General features: G+C 40.8%; 1 protein-coding gene across 3 annotated transcripts in view; it reads left to right on the top strand.

Annotated features, from left to right (window-relative positions):
- Window positions 1-20,177, top strand: part of Zranb3 (zinc finger RANBP2-type containing 3) — a 166,812-nt gene that overhangs the window by 5,293 nt on the left and 141,342 nt on the right. For 2 of the 3 annotated variants that reach the window (XM_052736812.1, XM_052736810.1), the window contains exon 2: window positions 4,468-4,635. In XM_052736812.1, the coding sequence (XP_052592772.1) occupies window positions 4,475-4,635 (161 nt within the window). In that variant the 5' untranslated portion in view covers window positions 4,468-4,474. Of the gene's footprint in view, window positions 1-4,467; window positions 4,636-20,177 lie in introns of those variants that run through there. The other variant, XM_052736813.1, reaches the window with a different exon arrangement.

Here is a 20,177-nt window from a genome sequence, read left to right as displayed (position 1 = left end):
GACTCCCCAAAATTTCTTATCTCTACATGGGTGCACAGTCCTCTCAAGGACACACACACACACACACACACACACACACACACACACACACACACACCATGGGATAAATAAATGTAAAAAAAAATGCTTTGAAAGTTGCTTTGAGAATTTAGGAGATGTTATAAATTTTTTTAGCATAGTGCCTCCATGGAAGAGAATATCCAATAAGTGGAAGTTGGTGTGGTGTTGATGGTATGTTAGTGAGTGTAGCTGCCTTCCAATAAATGGGAGTTATTCTATCATTCTTCTGAAAACAGTTGCCTATGGAATGAAAGGTGTCTTTGCTTTTAAAGTAATTGATATTTGATATGGCAGCTTAGGAAACCTTGTGATAAGTGAGTCAGAAAATATTATGTAATTCTATATTTATTGTAATCAATATACTATCTTATAATATTAAATTTTGCCAATTAAACATTCCAATTTATTAAATTTAGGCTTTAGTTTACTGATGATCTATAAATATAGTTATATCAGGACTCGAGGATAGCTTAGCTGTTAAGAGCACTGGCTCAACTTCTCAATCATTCTGCAAAATATACTAATTTATTTATTATAATTTGAATTTAGAATATACTTTCTGTATTATAGTGACTTCTACATGTAAGCATTCACAGCACTGTTCTAGTCCCTTAATTCCTACCTTGCTGCGCACGAGTTGCACACTAGCACTGTGCATGCTTATGGCCACAATTTATATCTTTTTTTTTTTTTTTTTTTTTTCTTCCAGACAGAGTTTCTCTGTGTAGTTTTGGTGCCTGTTCTGGAACTCGCTTTGTAACCCAGGCTGGCCTTGAACTCACAGAGATCCGACTGGCTCTGCCTCCCAAGTGCTGGGATTAAAGGCGTGTGCCACCACTGCCCGGCTAATTTATATCTTCTTATCCCTAGCTCCTGTCCTGCTTCTGGACCCAGCATGGTCCTCCTGACCTTTGAAACTTTATTTATTTTTATTGATTGATTGATTTGGTTTTTGTTTTTCAAGGCAGGGTTTTCTATATTAGCCCTACTGTCCTGGAACTCACTCTGTAGACCAGGCTGGCCTCAAACTCAGAGATCAGCCTGCTTCTGCCTCCCAGGTGCTGGGATTAAAGGAGTGTGCACTAACACACCCAGGCTGTCCTTTGAAAGTTTAAAGAGACAAGTAATAGTGAGTGCTCAGTGCCAGGCGCTTCTGGGTGTTTAACAAAACAACACTTCTGGGTGTTGTAAACAAAACAAAGAAATCTTCAGTTGCTGGAGTCACCTACTTCGGAGGCTGATGAAGCAGGAGGATCACAAGTTCAAGGTCAGCTGGCTGACTTAGACCTTGTATTGAAGTAAAAAGTAAAAGAAGACTGGAGACACAGCTCGGGGGCAGAGTGCCTGGTTAGCAAGCACAAGGAAGGCCCTAGGTTCAATCCCTCATTACAAAAAAAGCAAAACCCCCCCCAATAAACCCCTGCCCTTATGAAGCTATGTCCTCATTAAGAGAAATAGAATGAACAACAAAGGATGTAAATTGTGTAGTACTTTGTAAGCTGATAGGGGCTATCAAGGAGGAGAAAAAGTGAGGAAGGGTAGAGCTGTGAGGAATTAGAATTTAAATAGAGGGGCTAAGTTCCTTATTGATAGAATGGCCACTTAGAAGAGTGTGAAGGACACAAGGAAGGCGGTCATGCAGGCATCTGGGGGTAGAATGATATTCCGATGAGCTAGTGCAGTGTTCTCAGACCTGAAAGTACAAGAACATTAGCATGATAAAAGCAGGCGAGTGTTGGAGAGGTAACTGGGGTGGGGTGGGGGAGATAGAAAGATGGCTTAAGAGATTGAAAGGCAGTAGTGAGACAGGTCTGAGTAAAGGCCAGAGTACCTCACTGTCCGTTGTATTGCAAAAAGGATCAAGGAAAAGGTGGACACGGGCAATACCAGTTCAATTTTCCTAGAAATTCTGACTAGAGACAGTGGTGGTTCAGATCAGGCCAGTAGATTGTAAATGATTGGAAATGGTGAGATTCTGGGTATAATTAGAATGTGGAGTCAACAGGAGTTGCTGATAGAGAGCTGTGCAGTTTGAGACAGAATGGAGTGCAAGTCCCTGGACGGATGCAATGAATGCAGCAAAGGTTGGGGAAGAGAGTTAAGAATTCTGTTTTTGGAATGTAGAGATGTCTAGTGAGATATGTGAATCTGAAGTTTAGGAGAGTTCCTCACATGTAAATGTGGAAGTTGTTGTCTGAGCAATAATATTTAAAGCCATGAGTTAACACTCAAGAACAAAGGAAACTACTAGGAACTGAACCCTGGTCCATCTGCCTTGCAGGTAGACCACGAGTGAGGTTCAGACTTGGAAGAATTAACCAGTGAGCTGGGATGAGAACTGTGAGATCTCTGTGTTCTAGAGTCTAGTGACAACATGAAATGAGGAGGGGTGGTTCAGTGGAAGGAGCAGGAAGGTACAGACTCAGGATTCTTCCTGTTAGTTTTTTGCGGCGCTGTTTTATTCATCAAGTGGCTCTGTTTACCGTGTGAGGAAAACCACGCCGTAGGACAAACCCACTGTAAGAGTTTAAGAGAGGAGTGCTTAGGCCTATGGAAATGGTTGGGGCGGGGAGGAAGGGGAGAGTCTGTGGCCCGCTTTTTATGGATCCTCCCCACTTGCACGTATGGGCTCACATAGCTATGCCACACATGCACATAGATTATGTGATCATGCTGCTGCCAAATTACGTGACCATGCAGCGCATGCATGGTAGGGCGTAAGGCCCTGGGATGACTAATCATTTGCCAGCGCATGTGCAGTCATGTGGCAACGCTTCCCCATGTCAGACCTTCCCAAACCAGGGTTTTTGTGTATGCTATACTTCTTCCAATAACTTTTTTTTTATCCCTTCTGCCCTCGCTAGTAAATTTATTATTCAGGTTTCAGTTTTAATATATGCATATTAACATATGCATATATTAAAATTCTTCTAAACCCCCAGATCTAAAAAAAAAGAATCCCTGTTCTATGCCAGCTTAATAACAAGTACCTGCCTTTAGGAGATTTTTCCAAGAGCATCTGTATTTGCTATGATGTAGCCAGAGTCCAGCACAGAGTCTACTGTATGTGTACACTGAGACTCATATTTCTGAATGCACAGCGCCATGGAATTCAAGAGGTTGGGTGTTAAGCATTTTTAACTGTGGCTGTCTTTAAGGCAAATATTCACACTATTAAAAACAGGTATTTTTACGGTAATTTAACCACAAAGAAGGTACCACCCTGGCGTATTTCCGGTGATGAATAGAGGAAAGATCTACACCTTCGTCTCACATCTTCCTTATTTTAGCTATGTGGTCTGAGAATTTTGCCTTTCTAGATTTTACCATTCTAGACTTTCAGTGTTCACTGGCACATCATTTTCCCCACACCCTCTTTTGAAGACAAATTTACAGCATGTAGCCCTAGCTGGCCTCAAACTCACTGTATAGACAAGGCTGGCCTGGAACTCTGTGTAGACCAGGCTGGCCCCCTGAGTGCTGGCACCACTATGCCCAGTGCAAGTGTTAACTTTTTAAGAGAATTATTTAGAAGTGAATTCTACTAAATCTTTCTTTCCCCAAATTTTCCTAGACAGTAACTGTTGTTTTGATTGTTTTATTTTATGTGTTGGGGCATACACAAAACTCAAAGGAAAACTGTGTAGTCCATTCTTTCCTTTTTTACATGGGGCCTGGGAATCAAACTCATGTCCTCAGACTTGTGGGGCAAACATTTTTACCCACTAAGCCATTTTCCCAAAGAATTTGTAAATCACCTAAGACATGCATTTTTTTTTTTTTTTTTTTTTTTTTTTTTAAAGATCTGAGCTGGAATTTAAGCTCAGTCGTGGAGTACTTTATAGTATTTGCAAGCCCTGGGTTTAGTCCACAGCACCGTAACAAACATCAAGAAAAGATTCAAAAGGCTATAATGTTACTAGTTTTGTAAAAATCCAATTGAGGGCTGGCAAGATAGCTCAGAGATTAAGAGCACTGGCTGCTCTTCCAGAGGTCCTGGGTTCAATTCCCAGCAGCCACATGGTGGCTCACAGCCCTCTGTAGTGAGATCTGGTGCCCTCTTCTGGTGCTCTGCACTGTATACATAATAAATAAATCTTTAAAAAAAAAATCCAGTTGATGCATGATTTTTTCAGTGTTGTATTTATTTGCTTGAAATGGGTATGGCTATATTATGTTTCAAAATGAAATAGAGGACTGTTCTTGGACAGTGAATTATTCTGTCACTTCTGGACTCAGTGCCGTGGGTTTTCTTGGCAGCTCACTCAGGGAATGTGGTTTAGCTAGTCTGTGTGTAGCCAGTATCCTGGAGCTGGGTGTAAGTGACTTGCTGTCGTGCATGTGGGATTCTGCAGTGTGGTGACTAATGTCCCCCAACCTTTGTGTGTCATGTTCCTCCTTTTTCAGGCTCAGCATGCCTGCAGCTGGTGACAAAAAGAAGGCCCCCACGCCTCAGAGTTCTCCTTTAACAAGCGAACCATATACACAGCTGGATTTTTTACCTGACAAGCTCAGAGAAAAGCTGCTCCCATTCCAAAAAGATGGCATAATTTTTGCCCTCAGAAGAGATGGCAGGTAAAGAACTTTGATAAGTCATGCTAAAAATTACTAAGAAAAAAAAAGTGCTAAAAAGCCAAGTTCTGTTTAATCCTTTCTTTTCAAATATCGCAAAGCTTTCTATAACTAGAGTGATTGTAATGAAATAGACTTTATCCATAAGCTTTAATTTACTTATACTTGAGGTGGAAAGACATTGAACAATGAGTGCTGTGTTTTAACTGCATTTGATTTATTTATGCTTGCTGTACATATGTGCCAAAGTATACTTGTTATTGAGGTCAGGTCAGTTTGCCATAATTACCATGTGAGTTCTGGGGATCAAACTCAGGTCTTCTGGTACCTGTTTTTATGGTTTTGTTTTGTTCTGTTCTGTTTTTTGAGCTAGGGTCTCTCTACATAGCCCTTGCTGTCCTGGAACTCACTATGCAGATCAAGCTGGCCTCAAGAACTTAGAGATCCACCTGCCTCTGCCTCCCAAGTGCTGTGATGAAAGAAGGCATGTGCCACCATGCCCAGCTTCAGTCAGGTATCTTCAGTCTCTGAGTTACTAGGTACTCTCAAGATTTCATATTGACAGCTTTCTTGAATATATACTATTCATTACACACACACACACACACACACACACACACACACACACACACACACACATCTCTATCACATTTTTTTCTTTTCTTCAGTTTAAAATAGCAACCTTTTGGTGTTTATATTATGTCTTACATTTCATATGTCATTTATTTATTTATTTATTTATTTAGTTAGTTAGTTAGTTAGTTTGTTGTTGTTTTTGTACATCTTTTCAAAGGTCATTGTACTGGCTAACCCTTCCCTTGTTGCTGTGACAGATACCTGACGAAAGCCAAATGAGGGAGAAGTTTATTTGGAGTCACAGTTTAGAAAGAACTGTCCCTCCTGATGGGGAGAGCATGAGAGGGAGGGGTAGCTGTTGAGCAGTGAAGAAGGAAGTGGGGCTCACTGATAACCTTACTCTCACCCCCAGCAACCTGCTTCCTCCAGCTGAACCACCGCAGCAAGGCTCACCACCTCCCAGAGCCGCACCACTCACTGGGACCATTTCGTGTCTGAACTGTAACAATTGATGTCATCTCCTCTGTCAGACCAGGCCATCGCATGGTTTTCTCTGTTCTTATGGATAGTGTGCCCTTGATCCCGGAGTTCAAGTGTCCCGTGCCTTCTGCAGCGTGTCTTATGAAACACGTTACACATAAAACAGCACTGAACAAATGCTGAGCGGCCAGCCGCAGTCCTCTCTATCACCAATCCGTAATAACAGATTTCACTTATCTATCCCTCTGTCCTTTCTTCACATCAATCCATCTTAGTTATTTTTAAATCATCTCACAGTAAACTACAGATATTTTTCTGTACCCCTAAATACTTAAGTGTGTGTATGGTTAACTATAATTCTTATTTAATTTTTATTTTATTTTATTATTTATTTATTTATTTATTTATTTATTTATTTATTTATCTATCTATCTATTTATTTATTTATTTATTTGTAGTTTTTTGAGACTTCTCTGTACAGCCCTGGCTGTCCAGGACCTTGCTTTGTAGACCAGGCTGACATCGAACTCAGAGATCTGCCTGCCTCTGCCTTCTAAGTACTGGAGTTAAAGGCATGCACCACCACCACCAGCTGGCTTGTTTATCTTCCTTACGTCTATTTGTTTTAGGTGTGATTGCACCACCTATGCACTTGTGGAGGTCAGAGGACAGTTTTTGGGAAGCTGATTCTCTCTTTCTACTTTGTTGTAGGTCTCAGGGATTGAACTCAGACTGTCGGGCTTGGTGGCAGGTGCCTTTATTTGCTGAACCCCCTCACTAGCCCGATCTATGCTTCTTGGTGGTTTGTATTTTGCTTTTGTTATTGTTTTGAGGCGGGGTCTCACTGTGTAGCCCTGGCTAGCCTTGAATTCGCCGACATCTACCTGCCGCTGCCCCTCTCTCTCTCAGCTGAGATTAAAGGCGTGCGCTCCCATGCCAGGCCCAGTTCTGCAGTAGGTGTGTTTTCCCTGTTCTAGGACTTCCTGTTAATGGGATGACACAGTATGTGCTGTTTGTGGAAGACTTCTCGCTAGAAGTTAATCTCTTTTAACATATTAGTAGTTCCTCTGTGTGCATTTGTATTCATGGCTGTAAATGAATGAAACCTAAGACTATTGCGCTCTTTCACCTTGTCCCTGTGTCTTCCCAGTTTTTCCTAGCTAAGCATCTCCTTTGGAGATTTACTTTGTTTTTAAGGGTGAGACCACTCTATATTCATAATGTCTGTGTTCAGGTTCCTGAAGATTTCAGTTGCAAATGCCATCCAAAACTGCCACTGGATGGCCTTAGCTTCTTTAGCCTTTGTTTCTTTGTGCTTGTCTGTGAAAGCTGGGTAAACAGAGCATGTGCTTCAGAGCCCAGGGAGTGCTGAAGTCTGAGCCACTTACTCTCTGTGGTCTCGGGCGTGCGTCTTTAACAGTTCATCCTTCCGCTTTATCCGTAGAGTAGTGCTCAACTAGTGCCTGTTCCCTTTTAGTGAGCTAGCCTTAGTAATTTCCAAATACTTGTCCTTAGACTGTTCACTATTCTTAGGAAAATATAAGTCTATGCAGGAAAATGGGAAAGTAAGAAGTGAGCTATTTACAAAAAATACAATTAGAATTGTCCTTTTTTTGTTAGAATATGATGTGAGCAGCTACAATTTTAAATTGTCTTATTTAGCAAATGAATATGAATAGTGTCGTGCTGGTTTCCCATTAACTTTTTGTTTATTAGACTTTGAAATATTTTTTTAAATGAATAAGGAAATAGAATCTGTTTGACAAAACAAAAGATAGTTTAGGGGTGAAGAACTATGCTATTGGTGGCTCCCTTTCTTGTTTTCTTAAATACAAGAACATGTGTATGTTTAGAGGAACTTTGAGTGGATAAGCCAAGATGTTACTAGTATAAATATAGTGAGTGTATTAATTGTTGAGTGGTGAATTCTGGTGAATGTATTTTTTATTTGTGGCTATTCTTTGCATTTGAAAATTTTTTTAAATGAGTAATGTAAGTCATTCCAGTTCTTGTTTGTGGCATTCTTCTGATTGGAAGGAAGTGTTTGTCTCTGGATTTTTGCATTCTCAGAATAATTCATTCAGCATGCTTTCCTTTTTATTTATCCCATTTTGGATTTTTAAACACAGACAATCTGATTAGTGTTTGTTGATTCCAGGAGGCTCTCAGACAGTCCCTCTTCATTTTGCCCCCATCCTCCCTTTTGTCTATAATTCCAGCCTTTCACTTATAATTCTTTACTTTATTCTGTTTCTATTAATGTCTCTTACAATGTCTGTTGCTAGATAATGGCTTTGTTTTTGTTTTTGTTTTGTTTTGAGACAGGGTCTCTCTACATAGCCCTGGCTTTCCTAGAGCTCTCTATTTAGATCAGGCTGGCCTCGAACTCACAGAAATTCACCTGCTTCTCCCTCCTGAGTGCTGGGATTAAGGCATGTGCAACTATGCCTGTCTAGATAGTGTCAACTTTTAGTTTTCTCTCACAGCTCTAATCTGTTCTCTTAGTTTTTGAAAAACAATTTTTCTTAATTGATCTATAGTATATGTGTAGAAAGGTATACAAATTATGTAAATCTTGAAGAAATTTAGTGTAGCCATCTCCCAGATCAAAAAAAAGAGAACATGAACCCTGCATGATGACACACTTGTGTAATCCCTGAATTCTGGAGGCTCAGGTATGAGAATTGTGAACTTCAGGCCATCCTGGGATGTGTACTGAGACCATCTTTCAATAAAGACAAAACAATAATAGCAAATGCTGGGTGGTGGCGGCAGCAGTGCACGACTTTAATCCTAGCACAGGGCAGGTGGTCTCGAGTTCGAGGCCAGGCTGGTCTACAGAGTGAGTTCCAGGACAGCCAGGACCACACAGGGAAACTCTGTCTCAAAAACAAATCAAACAAAACAAAGAGCAAACAAACCAATAATAGCAAGAAACTGTCCTCTTGCCTCCTAATTCCTACTCTCCCCTCCTCTTCAAAGGAGCACTGTCCTGACTTCTAACACCACAGATTGCTATTTCCTATTCATCTACAATGAGGTGTATCCAACTTTTTAAATTAAAACAGTAAAGATTGATTGATTTCTTTAATTTATGTATATGAGTGTTTTACCTGAACGTATGTGTACCACTTGTATGCCAGGTGCCCTCATAGGTCAGAAGAGGGTGTCAGTTCCGCTGGGACTACACTTACATATGGTTTTAACCCACCGTGGGAGTGCCAGGAACCAAACCTGGGGCCTCTGCAAGAACAAGTGCTCAGAGCCACCCAGCTGCTTTTCTAGTGCCGATGTGTCCAGCTTTTTGGTATAACGTGTTATCTTAAAAGGTTGCACTTGAGAGGCGTGCAAATAAGTAGCAATAAAAGTTTTTAAAAAGGTGGCCCCCTCCAAAAAATTGTTTATTTTTTAAAGTAAGTTTCTGATTTTATCTTGATCTGCATTCATAGTTATCCTAGGGTGCATGTAGCCTAGGCTGCAGGTTGGACACATGTGATCAATCTCTTTTGTGTCTGTGTCTTCCATTTCACAGCATTCTGATAATAAATCTGTATTCTTGCATGTGGCTACAATTTCTAAATTCTCCTCTTATAAAATTTTATTGTATGACTACAGCAAAACATGTTCACTTTTTTTTTGTGATGGTCTTTGGGTTATTTCTGAGTTTCAAAGTCTTAACAGTAGTAATTCTTACACAAATACCTAGGTAAATATATTTATATTTTTTTTCTTATATTCACCTCCCAAGAAGAGTTATTGGATCATAAGAGATACATGTATTTTGCTTTACTAAATACTACTTGCATGGCTTGCTTGGACTATCATAAAAAAGTACTACCATTAATGCAGTTAACAGAAAAATGTATTGTCTCTCACTCTCTAGAGGTTAGTAGTCCAAAATCAAGGTTTTGGCCAAGTTGATGTTTTCTGAGGGCTGTGAAGAAAACATCTATTCCAGGCCCTCCATAACCTTTTCCCTGTTTTTTAAACGATGTATTTATTTATTTACTGTGTGTGGCTGTGCTCACTGTGGCACACACATGCAGGTCAAAAGACAACTTGGGGGAGTTGGTTCTCTCCTACCAGTGGGTCCTGGGGATCGAACTCAGACCATTGGGTATTACGAATTTTCTCACTGTAGCTTCCCACTCTACTGTCCTAATAATACTGATCAGCATAAATTTTTATGTTTTTATAATTTTATTTATTTATATTTTTGGTTTTTTTAATTGTTGCTTTGTTTTTTTAACATACGAATGTTCTGTCTGCATGTATGCCTACATGCCAGAAGAGGGCATCAGATCCCATTATAGATGGTTGTGAGCCACCATGTGGGTGCTGGGAATTGAACCCAGGTCCTCTGGAAGAGAAGCCAGTGCTCTTAACCGCTGAGCCATCTCTCCAGCTCTTTATATTTGTAAAAAAAAAAAAAAAAAAAAAAAAAAAAAAATCACGTTTATTTATTTTCTTTTGCATGAGTGTACATGTGTGCTATGGTGCACATGTGGAGGTCACAGGATGCCTTCTGGGAATCTTTTTCTCTCCTTCCACCATGGGGAACCTGGGCGTCCAACTTCGGGGTCAGGTTTGGCAGCAGCTGCTTTTACTCACTTATTTTATCTTTTACTCAGTTTTCCTCCCCCTTTTTAAAATTCTAAAAATCATATTGATTTTTAGATTTTACTTACTATCTCTCTCTCTCTCTCTCTCTCTCTCTCTCTCTCTCTCTCTCTCTCTCTGTGTGTGTGTATGTGTGCGTGCACATGTGTATATATGCCATGGGTCCTATGTGGAGGTCAGAGGACAATTTGCTGCTGCTGTTTCTTTCCTTCTATCATATGGGTCACAGGGATCGAACTCAGGTTGCTCGGCTTGGTGGCAAGCTCCTTTACCCCACTGAACCATTTCTCCAGAATCCAAAATTCTCCATTTTAGTGCCATTTCAAGAAGTTTTTACCAGTAGTATTTTTATGGTTTGCATTTTTTGCACACCTTTTTTTTAGAAATCTGTGCCTGCTGCCCAGTAATGAAGAGGGTAGCCTGCATGCCACCTGTCTTGGCTGAAGAATGGTTTTATTAATGAGAATAAGAACATACTTGCGTAAGGGGACCCAAATTGTACAGAAACAGTATGGCACCTGCTCTCTTGTTATCTGGAGAGCCAGAAAAATGGCTAACACTGTTCACTATGATCCCAAAGACCTGAGAACCAGGGAACGCATGGCAGAAATCCTGCCTCTGAATCCTGGATAACCAGGAGCTCCCTTGTCCAAGGCAGGACATGATGGGAATCCCAGATTCAGTGGAAGGACAAGCTTTTGCCAGTAGTTTCTTTTAAAATATTTATGTTTTTACTTTTCACATCAATTAGATTTACAGTTCACTTGGAATAATTTTATTCCTGGTACAAAGTAAAGGTCACAATTATTTTTCCATTTCCTTTTGCATGTGCACATCCAGTTGCTCTTCCTCAATCTAATGAGAAGGCTGATTTAGCCCACTGGTATGTAGTGACCTCACTGTCGTCAATCAGGCTCCTCTTTCTAGGTGAGTGCTGCTTTCTAACAGAATGTTCTGCCAGGATGGAAAGGTTCTGTACATAGACAAGCCGATCAATACCCATTTTAGCAACCTGTGGTTATTGGATTCGAAAAATATAGCTAATGCAAGTAAATTGGGCATTTTAAATTTTGGCTAGCTTGAATTAATTTAAATTTAAATCTGAAGAGTCATAGGTATCATCTGGCTATGACATGTTATAATGCAGTTGTACATTTATTCTATTTATCTGTTAGGTACCTTTTTTTAAATTTATTTTTCATTTTCTGTGTGCGTGCGCGCGTTCATGCCTGGAGGTGATAGGAAAATATTGGATATCCTGCCTTACCATGGTCCTTTGAGAGACTGCCTCTCATTGAACCTGGAGCTAGACTGGGAGATAGTAAGTCCCAGCCATCCTCCTGCCTCTGTCCCCAACAGCTCTGAATTACAGACAGACAGTCATTCTTGGTCTCTTGTAGGTTCAGGGAGCTGAACTCAGGTCCTCATGCTTGTAGAGCACGTGCTCTTCTCCACTGAGCCCTCTCGTTAGCCCACCACTTTTAGTTTTAATAATTTTATTTTTATTTATGTATATGCCTGCATGTCTGTGTGTATAACATGTATGTGCATGTGCCCAAGATGGCCAGAAAAGAGTATCAGATTTCTTGGAGCTGGAGTTAAAAACAGTTGTTGGCTGCTTGGTTGGAGGGAACTGAATTCAGGTCCTCTGCAAGAGCAGGAAGTATTCCTAACTGCTGAGCTATCTCTCCAGACTTTGTTTTTAATATTAATATTAATTTTATTTATTTTAATTATTAAGGAAGGCACATGTGCCATTACATGAGTGTAGAGGTCAGAGGACAACTTTGTGGAATTGGTTCTTTCTTTCCACCGTTTTTTTTTTTTTTGGTTTTTCGAGACAGGGTTTCTCTTTGTAGTTTTGGAGCCTGTCCTGAAACTGGCTCTGTAGTCCAGGCTGGCCTCGAACTCACAGAGATCGGCCTGCCTCTGCCTCCTGAGTGCTGGGATTAATCTTCCACCTTGTTATACATAGGTTCCAGGGATTGAACTCAGGTCACTAAATTTGCATGGCAAATAGTTTTACCTGCCTGGCCTAGCCTCCAGTTTGGTACCTTTCCTCTTCCCAAGCAGTCACCATGCTACTTTTTGTTTGTTTGTTTGTTTTTCGAGACAGGGTTTCTCTGTGTAGTTTTGAGCCTTTCCTGGAACTCACTCGGTAGCCCAGACTGGCCTCGAACTCACAGAGCTCTGCCTGGCTCTGCCTCCCGAGTGCTGGGATTAAAGGCCTGCGCCACCACCGCCCGGGCTACTTTTTAATGTAGATTCTGCATGTGAAAGAAGTCATGTGATCTTTACTTTTTTCTGTTGTGCTCATTTTGCTTAGCATGGTAACCTTCAGTTCCATCATTTTCCTGCAAATGACATATTTTTGGTGTTTGTGATTTAAAAGTGCATTATGCTTACAGACCACACTTCCTTTACCATTTCAGATGTTGCAGGGCACTTGGGCTGATTTTGTGACTTGGCTATTGTGAATAGTGTTTCCGTAAACTTGACTGTGCATTTATCTTTCCTGTCTGCTATCTTTGGCTCTTTTAGTTCTGTACCCAAGTGTGGAAGATCTGGACCATATCAGGATTATATTTTTAGTTCTGCAGAGTTTTGGTTAATTAAGTGATTTTGAGAGGGGATCACTCTATGTCTGTCACCCAATCTGGCCTGGAACCTGCCATGTAGCCATGGCTGAACTCAACTCATGGTCCTCCTACCCGCTAGGATTACAGATATGTACCATGATGCTGACTGTTCTGTTAGTACTTTGAGGAGCCTCCATAGTATCTGGGCTAGTTATATTCCTACTAACGTTGTATAGGTCTCCACACCCTGCACATCCTCAGCAGCCTTTGAGTGCTTGATGATAGACCTTCTGTTTGTCCGCTGCTTTTCTTTTCTCTCTGGCTTTGGAGAACTCTGTTCCTTGTGGTTCCAACTTTCATTCACAGTCCCACAAAGGAAAGTTTAATTGCAGCGTCTTTTCCCACAAGCCCATAATCTCTGTACTCTACAACGACTAGGTCTTCCATATCAACTACCACAGTTATTCCTGGGAAATTAATATATTTGATTGTTATAAATTGTCTTTCTGTTGTAATTTTTTTCTATTCTCTCATTATCCAGCAGTTTTAGTTGGTATGGTTTCCTTTGCTCTTCTTGACTTGGTGATGCTAGGCATTCACATTCAAGATTTTACAGTTGTTACCTGTTCCAGTATCTTTTTAAAGAACCACATTCGTATTTTGTTTGTGTGTACGCATGCACGTGCCACAATGTACTGTCCAGGTCAGAGGGCAACTTTCGGGACTTTTGTTCTCTCTTTCCACTGTGTGGCATCTTGGGTATCAGGCTAGGGTCATCAGCCTTGGCAGCAAGTGACGTTACTCCGTGAGCCATCTGACCAGCTCCCAGTGTGGTCCTTGTTCCGCCCGGTACTCCTTGGACTCTGTTTACATCGGTGTTAGCCCTTCCTTCGGTGTCCTTGCGTCTCCTCCTCTGTTTAGTCTTAGTTTTTGCTTCTGTGTATATATAAGCGTGTGTGTAGCTGTGCCTCTGTCTTCGCCCGTTTGTGTGCATTTCACATGCACTCTGTGTGTGTGCTCACTCACTCTGCTGTACTGCCTTTTGCTGCGCTTGTCCTGAGAAGGAAACTACTGGTGTTGGTGAGACTAAAACCACTCGGTTTTTGCTGCTCACATGGGAGAGCTGGATTATTAAATATTCTCTTCACAGAACACTTGCCATCACACCAGGCTTCGGGAAGCACGATGGAGACGTTCATAGGGGAAGTGTTGAAGGCTTGGCTGGTTTCTGTGTCCAGCTGAGGGATTAGCTGACTAACGTCAAGGAACAGTCAGTCCTTCCCTTTCCTGCAGTTAGAGAATAGGAGCATTGTGAACGTCGCTCTTCCTCCAGCATTGTGCTTTTAGATCCCAGCATATCCAGTTCGAGTCTGCTGGGTCTTGTTTCTGTCATGTTTTAGCTCTGCCTTGATTTCTGTATAAATTTAGAACATTTTTATTTACGTACTCGAAGGCTACTTTGTTTTTTGTTGCTCTATATACTTTATTTCTCAATGTTCTAGTTTGCTTTCTGTTACTGTGATAAAACAGTTGGACTGAAAGCAATTTATAGGAGGAAAAGGTTTATTTGAATGACATTTCCAGATGGCTGGGCTCTCCTACATAATTAATAACACCCCCCCCCCCCACACACACACACACACGCCAGTCTGATCAGGCAGTCCTTCAGTTACGACCCTTCTTCAGTGATGTATCCTTCTTAAGGATGTATCAACTCGACAGTGAAAACTGACTAGGATACCTAATGTATTTTCTGGTTACATAAATTTTCTCAGTAATTAAGAATAGAAAACTCAATGATTAGTAAGTTCTCATAATGAAGTTAGCAAAACTGAGAACTTCCCTTGGGCTTTCCCAGGTCAGCCATGTAACATAAATATCAAATTCACTTTCAGGGAAACTTAGGGTTGTGATTTTGATACTTGCTTGCATCAGACATGATCTTCTATAGCCCAGGCTAGCCTTGAACTTTCTATGTAGCTGAGGGCAGGTCTTGTCTTTCTGACCTGCTGACTCTGCCTCCCAAGTGCTGGGCTGTCTCATGTGTTCACTACTTTAGCATTTTACATTTCTGAATTTTGATTACCAAATCATGTGAGGTGGATTTGCTTTTTTGACTTAAACTTTAGATAAGGTTTGATTTAATAAGATGCTCTGGTTTTCTGTGTGTACTTTTAAAGGTTCTGATAGGTTTTGTAACCACAAAATATGTCCATCAACCACATTACACCTGTTCCTAACCAACTCTTCCCTAAATTTGGCAACCCTGCCCTGACTTCTTTCACCACAGTGTTTGTCTTTTCTTTTCTCCCCCCCCCCCCCCACTCCCAAGACAGGGTTTCTCTGTGTAGTTTTGGTGTCTGTCCTGGATGTCACTCTGTAGACCAGGCTGGCCTCAAACTCAAAGAGATCCTCCTGCCTCTGCCTCCCGAGTACTGGGATCAAAGGCGTGTGCCACCGATGCCCAGCTATGTGCTTTTCTTTTTTTTTTTGGTTTTTCAAGACAGGGTTTCTCTGTGTAGCTTTGCGCCTTTCCTGGAACTCACTTGGTAGCCCAGGCCGGCCTCGAACTCACAGAGTTCCGCCTGGTTCTGCCTCCTGAGTGCTGGGATTAAAGGTGTGCGCCACCACCACCCGGCGTGCTTTTCTTTTTAATAACATTTTTGTTTAGTGTGTGCAGTGTTTTGAACAAGAATAGCCCCCATAGGCTAATATTTTTGAAGACTGGGTTCCCAGTAGGTGGACTGTTTAGAAAGGATTGGGAGGTATAGCCTTGGAGGAGGTGTGTCACTAGGGGTGGGCCTTGAGGTTTCAAAAGTCCATGCCAGGACCACTCTGTCTCTGTCTGTCTGTCTCTGTCTCTCTCTCTGTCTCTGTCTGTGTGTGTGCGTGTGTGTCTGTGCACACCTTATGCTTATCAGTCAAATTTATGCGTATATAAATCAGATGTAAGCTCTCAGCTACTGTCCCAGTTCTGTGCCTCTGCCATCACGTTCCCAACATGATGATCATGGTTTAACCCTCTGAAACTGTAAGGAAGACCCCAATTAAATGCTTTCTTTTCTAACTTTAGTCATAGCGTCTCTTCATAGCAATAAAAAAATAAGATAGCTAGCTCCCTGCTTTTCCTCCATAGTGATCAGTGTTTCTTTCTCACTTCCCATTTTGGCAGTCTAGGAGCATAGTATGCCTTGGTGGTAATCCTTATGCCTCTCTTTTTCTTGATTTGCCGTTGGCTAACATTTTCTTTATTTCTGTAAATTGAAGCTTATTTATTTATTTCTGTTGCTTCAGGCAGTGTCTTATGTAGCTCAGGCTGGCCCCAAACTTGCTAAGTAGTGGATGGACCTTAAACTCTAATCCTACTGGCTTGACTTCCAAAATTCTGAGATATAGGAAGCTGTGATTCAACTGCCTGTACACCGATGTTTAAGTTGGTCACACCCATCATTTTCCAGGAAAAAGAAACTAAGACACATTTCACATTTTGAATGTGTCAGCCTTCTGCTTTCAAAACTTTGCTGAATGAAGGCCACTGTTAACAGTCAGCTACTTGAGAAAACTGATTATTAGCAATTTTTTCCACCAGTCATTTTCTGATTTTCCAATTGTGCCCCTAGACAATGTATCAATTGTATTACAATTAAAATCATCCACAATATGTATTTAAATAATACGTATTTAAGTACTATGGGTGGTATTTTATTTGTGCTGAAATGTGATTTTATTTGTATGTTAATAAATAAAAGTGCCTGGGGGGTCAGAGCTAATAGCCATAGCAGAAGTCTGGCAGTGGTAGCACACGGCCTTAATCCTGATCACATGACAGGCAGATCTCTGTGTGTTCAAGGATACAGCCAGCATCTCCATGGACAGACACATGGGAAGTAGGTCTCTTTCTCAGGGGAAGGACGGCAGCGGCAGTGGGTGGTAAGAAGACAGTCTTGGTCTCAGCTCTTGGCTACTGCTCTCTGACCTCTGGGGCTTTTAACTCTGCATTTGGCTCTGTGGTTAAAATTCTGACTCCGTGTTGATCTGTTCTGCACTAAGACTTTCAACTCCTTTTCTGCTCTAGGTACTTGCTCTAGAAGGTTCTAGACCCTATAGGAACCGCTAACTTGGACCCCACTTGTCCTTTCTTGTTTGGAGGTTACACTCCTGCTCTAGGGTTAGTCTCCCCTGACTAGCCACTGTTCCCAGCTCTCTCCAGTTTTCCATTTGGCTCTACCTTGGTAGCTGCACTGGGCACAGCAGGCACCAGGAGACCGGACTGAACTTCATTTCAGTTATGTGTGCTTATCTGTGACTTGTCTGCTGACATTTCATTTATTTATCAGTTTTCCCAATGGTCCCCTGAGCCCCTGTACCCCTGCTTTATCTCTCTTTGATTATAGAGGCAAATGCTTCTTTATGTGTAAATTCATGACAAAGTTTTTAACTAAATCTTTATCTCTCCCCAGGCAGTGGTGGCACAGAACCTTTAATTCCAGCACATGGGAGGCAGAGACTGACAGAGCTCTGTGAGTTTGAAGCCATGGTGGTGTACAGAGCAAGTTCCAGGACAGCCAGGGCTACACAGGGAAACCCTGTCTCGAAAACAAAAAAACAAACAAAACAAAAAAAATTTTAATCTCTTCATGATAACTTTTTTCTTTAAAAAAATTTTTTCAGGCTGGTATGGTGGCACACACCTTTAATCCCAGCACTTGGGAGGCAGAGACAGGCAGAGCTCTATGAGTTCAAAGACAGCCTGATCTGGTCTACATAGTGAGCTCCAGGACAGCAAGAACTACACAGTGAGACCCTGTCTCAAAAAACCAAAAAGTTAAAATAAAAAAATAATAGTTTTTTTCATTTGTTTTTCATGTTTCCTTTTCTTTTCCTTTTTTGGTTTAGCTTTCCTCCCAACACCAGTTAAGGAGAAGTATACGTTTCCTGATCTTGTTAGTTGCAAGAGCCCCTTGCACAGTTCACAGCTGTGGTCTATTCTGACACCTTGTCTTTAGTGTATTACTTTCAGGAGTATTTAGGGCCATCAACTATACATCTTCTGAGTTGAAAGAAATTGACACTTCTAGGGTAGCCAGGTGGGTAAAACTTACCTGTGCCATTGAAACCTTGCATCCTTGACTGGGTCTAGGCACATTCTGGCTTCCAGCTCTCCAAGTCCTCTGTTATTGCAAAGAAAGTCTCTGAACTTGGCAATGGTGGTGACTCCCCAGCTTTAGATCTGTGTCCCATTGGGTTTGGTATTGTTTTGCTTTGTTTCCCTCGTGTGTATAGACAAAAGTATTCTTCTTTGTTTGTTTTTTAAATTATAATACTTAATTTTTTCCCATTTAAGTGGGTGTGTGTATGAAAGCATGCAGGGGCAATTGTGTGTAAGTCAGAGGAGAACTTGTGGGGTTGTCTCTGTCCTTCCACTCTGTCCGTCTCAGGGATTGTACTTGCATCACCAGACATGGCTGTGAGTGCTTTTACACTGAGCCGCCTTGCAGTCCAATATTTAATGTTGTTGTAACTGTCTTCCTGTTCTGTCATTTTATAGTTTTAGATGCTCTTAGATTTCAAAGATGATCCGTAGCCGTGCTTCAGATCTTTCCACCTCTGCTCCACCATGCTCAGTATGAAGTGAAATTATGGAATTATTGAACAGCTATTTCTGTGTACATATTTAGGTTTACATGTGTGTATTTGCGAGTATATGTGGTTGAGAAACAATGTATGAATTTTTAGCATACAGTTGAACAAAATTTCTTATTTATTTACATCTGAGGAGATAGAAGAAGCCTATCTGTCCCTGAAAGACTTGATACAAGGTTTGATGTTGCATCCTGTGATTGTTGCCTTCATCCTTAGCTTTTGTGTGTAGATGTCATCTGACATAAAATGTATTTTCATTTCTTCTGGAAGTACTGGTAGGTAATTTATTTTTATTTCTCTGTCTACATGGAGAAGACTTTAGTGCTTGTTCAAAAATATAAGGGAATCATTTATAGTAACTCAGTGCCCTGGAATGGATCACTGATGATGAACTAACTTCCTTCATTTTTTTTTTCCTTTTCTCCTAAAATTGAAGTTTTCTTTCATTTAAGTGTAGTGCTGTAATCCTTATTTGTTTGGTGGGAGACACATTCAATTTTGAAGCATTTGGTGATTTTCTTACCAAAAAAAAAAAAATTCTTTGTTAAATTGTTTTAATATTAAGGCATTAATTTTCCTCCCTATCATTTGAATTTAATAATCTAAGGATAATTAGGATAAATATAAGTGACATTCAAGTACGACTCTTAATATGTGGAAGAAGTTATTTTGAAAAAAATGTATTAATTGATTGCATGCAGTCTGAATCGCGTCATTGATAAGAAACCAAATCTTGGCACTCCAAACAATTTGTTTTGTAGAATGACTTCATTATTTTCCCTTGTCCCCAAGCAGTATAGAACTTTACAGAGTGTCTAGTGAGAGATTTGGCTTCCTGTTTCTGAAAGCCTTGTTGACGCATATGTCAGAAATTGTGAGTGTGTGATGTATGCATGTGTATACACATGTTTGAGGGTGCAAGTATGCATTGTGGAGTCCAGAAAGCAACTCTAGGAATCAATCACTCCCCCCCCACCCCCCCACCCCACCCCGCCCGTCTTGTGCTTTGAGACAGTTTCTCTCACTAAACCTGACTCTGCTAAACTAGCTGGCCTGCACGCCCCTGTACCCTCCTGCCTCCGCCTCTCCAGTACTGGGATTATGGACATCTTTGCTTTACTTGTTTTTCATACCGTACTGGGGATCCAAAATTGGGTCCTCATACTTTTAGAGCAAGCGCTTCACTTACTGAACCATCTCTTCAGTCCCCATAATTCTGCTTTGTAATAAGTGAACTTATTACTGTTTTTTAATCTCCTTCATTAGACTTTTGTTTTTTTTTAACTTCTTGTTAGGAAATACCCTTCTTTAATTCTGTATTCTACAAATTTAAGGAATAATATTAAATTATATTGAACATACATAGTCTTGTTGAAAATACATATGAGAGTAAAATGAGAAAACTATACACTCACCCTAATGGCTTAAATGTCTATATATAGAGATATAGATCTATCCAGTAAAGATGTTTCTGAAAGTATAGCTATGTTACACTATGGTTAGAAAGGGGAATTGTGCCAACTACTTTGGAAAGCAGTTTGACTATTTCTACTGTACATTGGTCAGTATGTTCTGAAATCCAGTAGTTCATCTCTCTGAGTTTATTGGGGTATATATATGTTTACCAAAAAATTGTTCATAGTAGCA

Source organism: Peromyscus californicus, unplaced genomic scaffold (genome assembly GCF_007827085.1).
Source record: "Peromyscus californicus insignis strain IS unplaced genomic scaffold, ASM782708v3 Scaffold_14__1_contigs__length_90479793_seg_2, whole genome shotgun sequence".
Taxonomy (NCBI): Eukaryota; Metazoa; Chordata; class Mammalia; order Rodentia; family Cricetidae; genus Peromyscus; species Peromyscus californicus.
The sequence above is the reverse complement of the archived record's forward strand: the minus strand, read 5'-3'. Positions and strand labels throughout refer to the sequence as shown.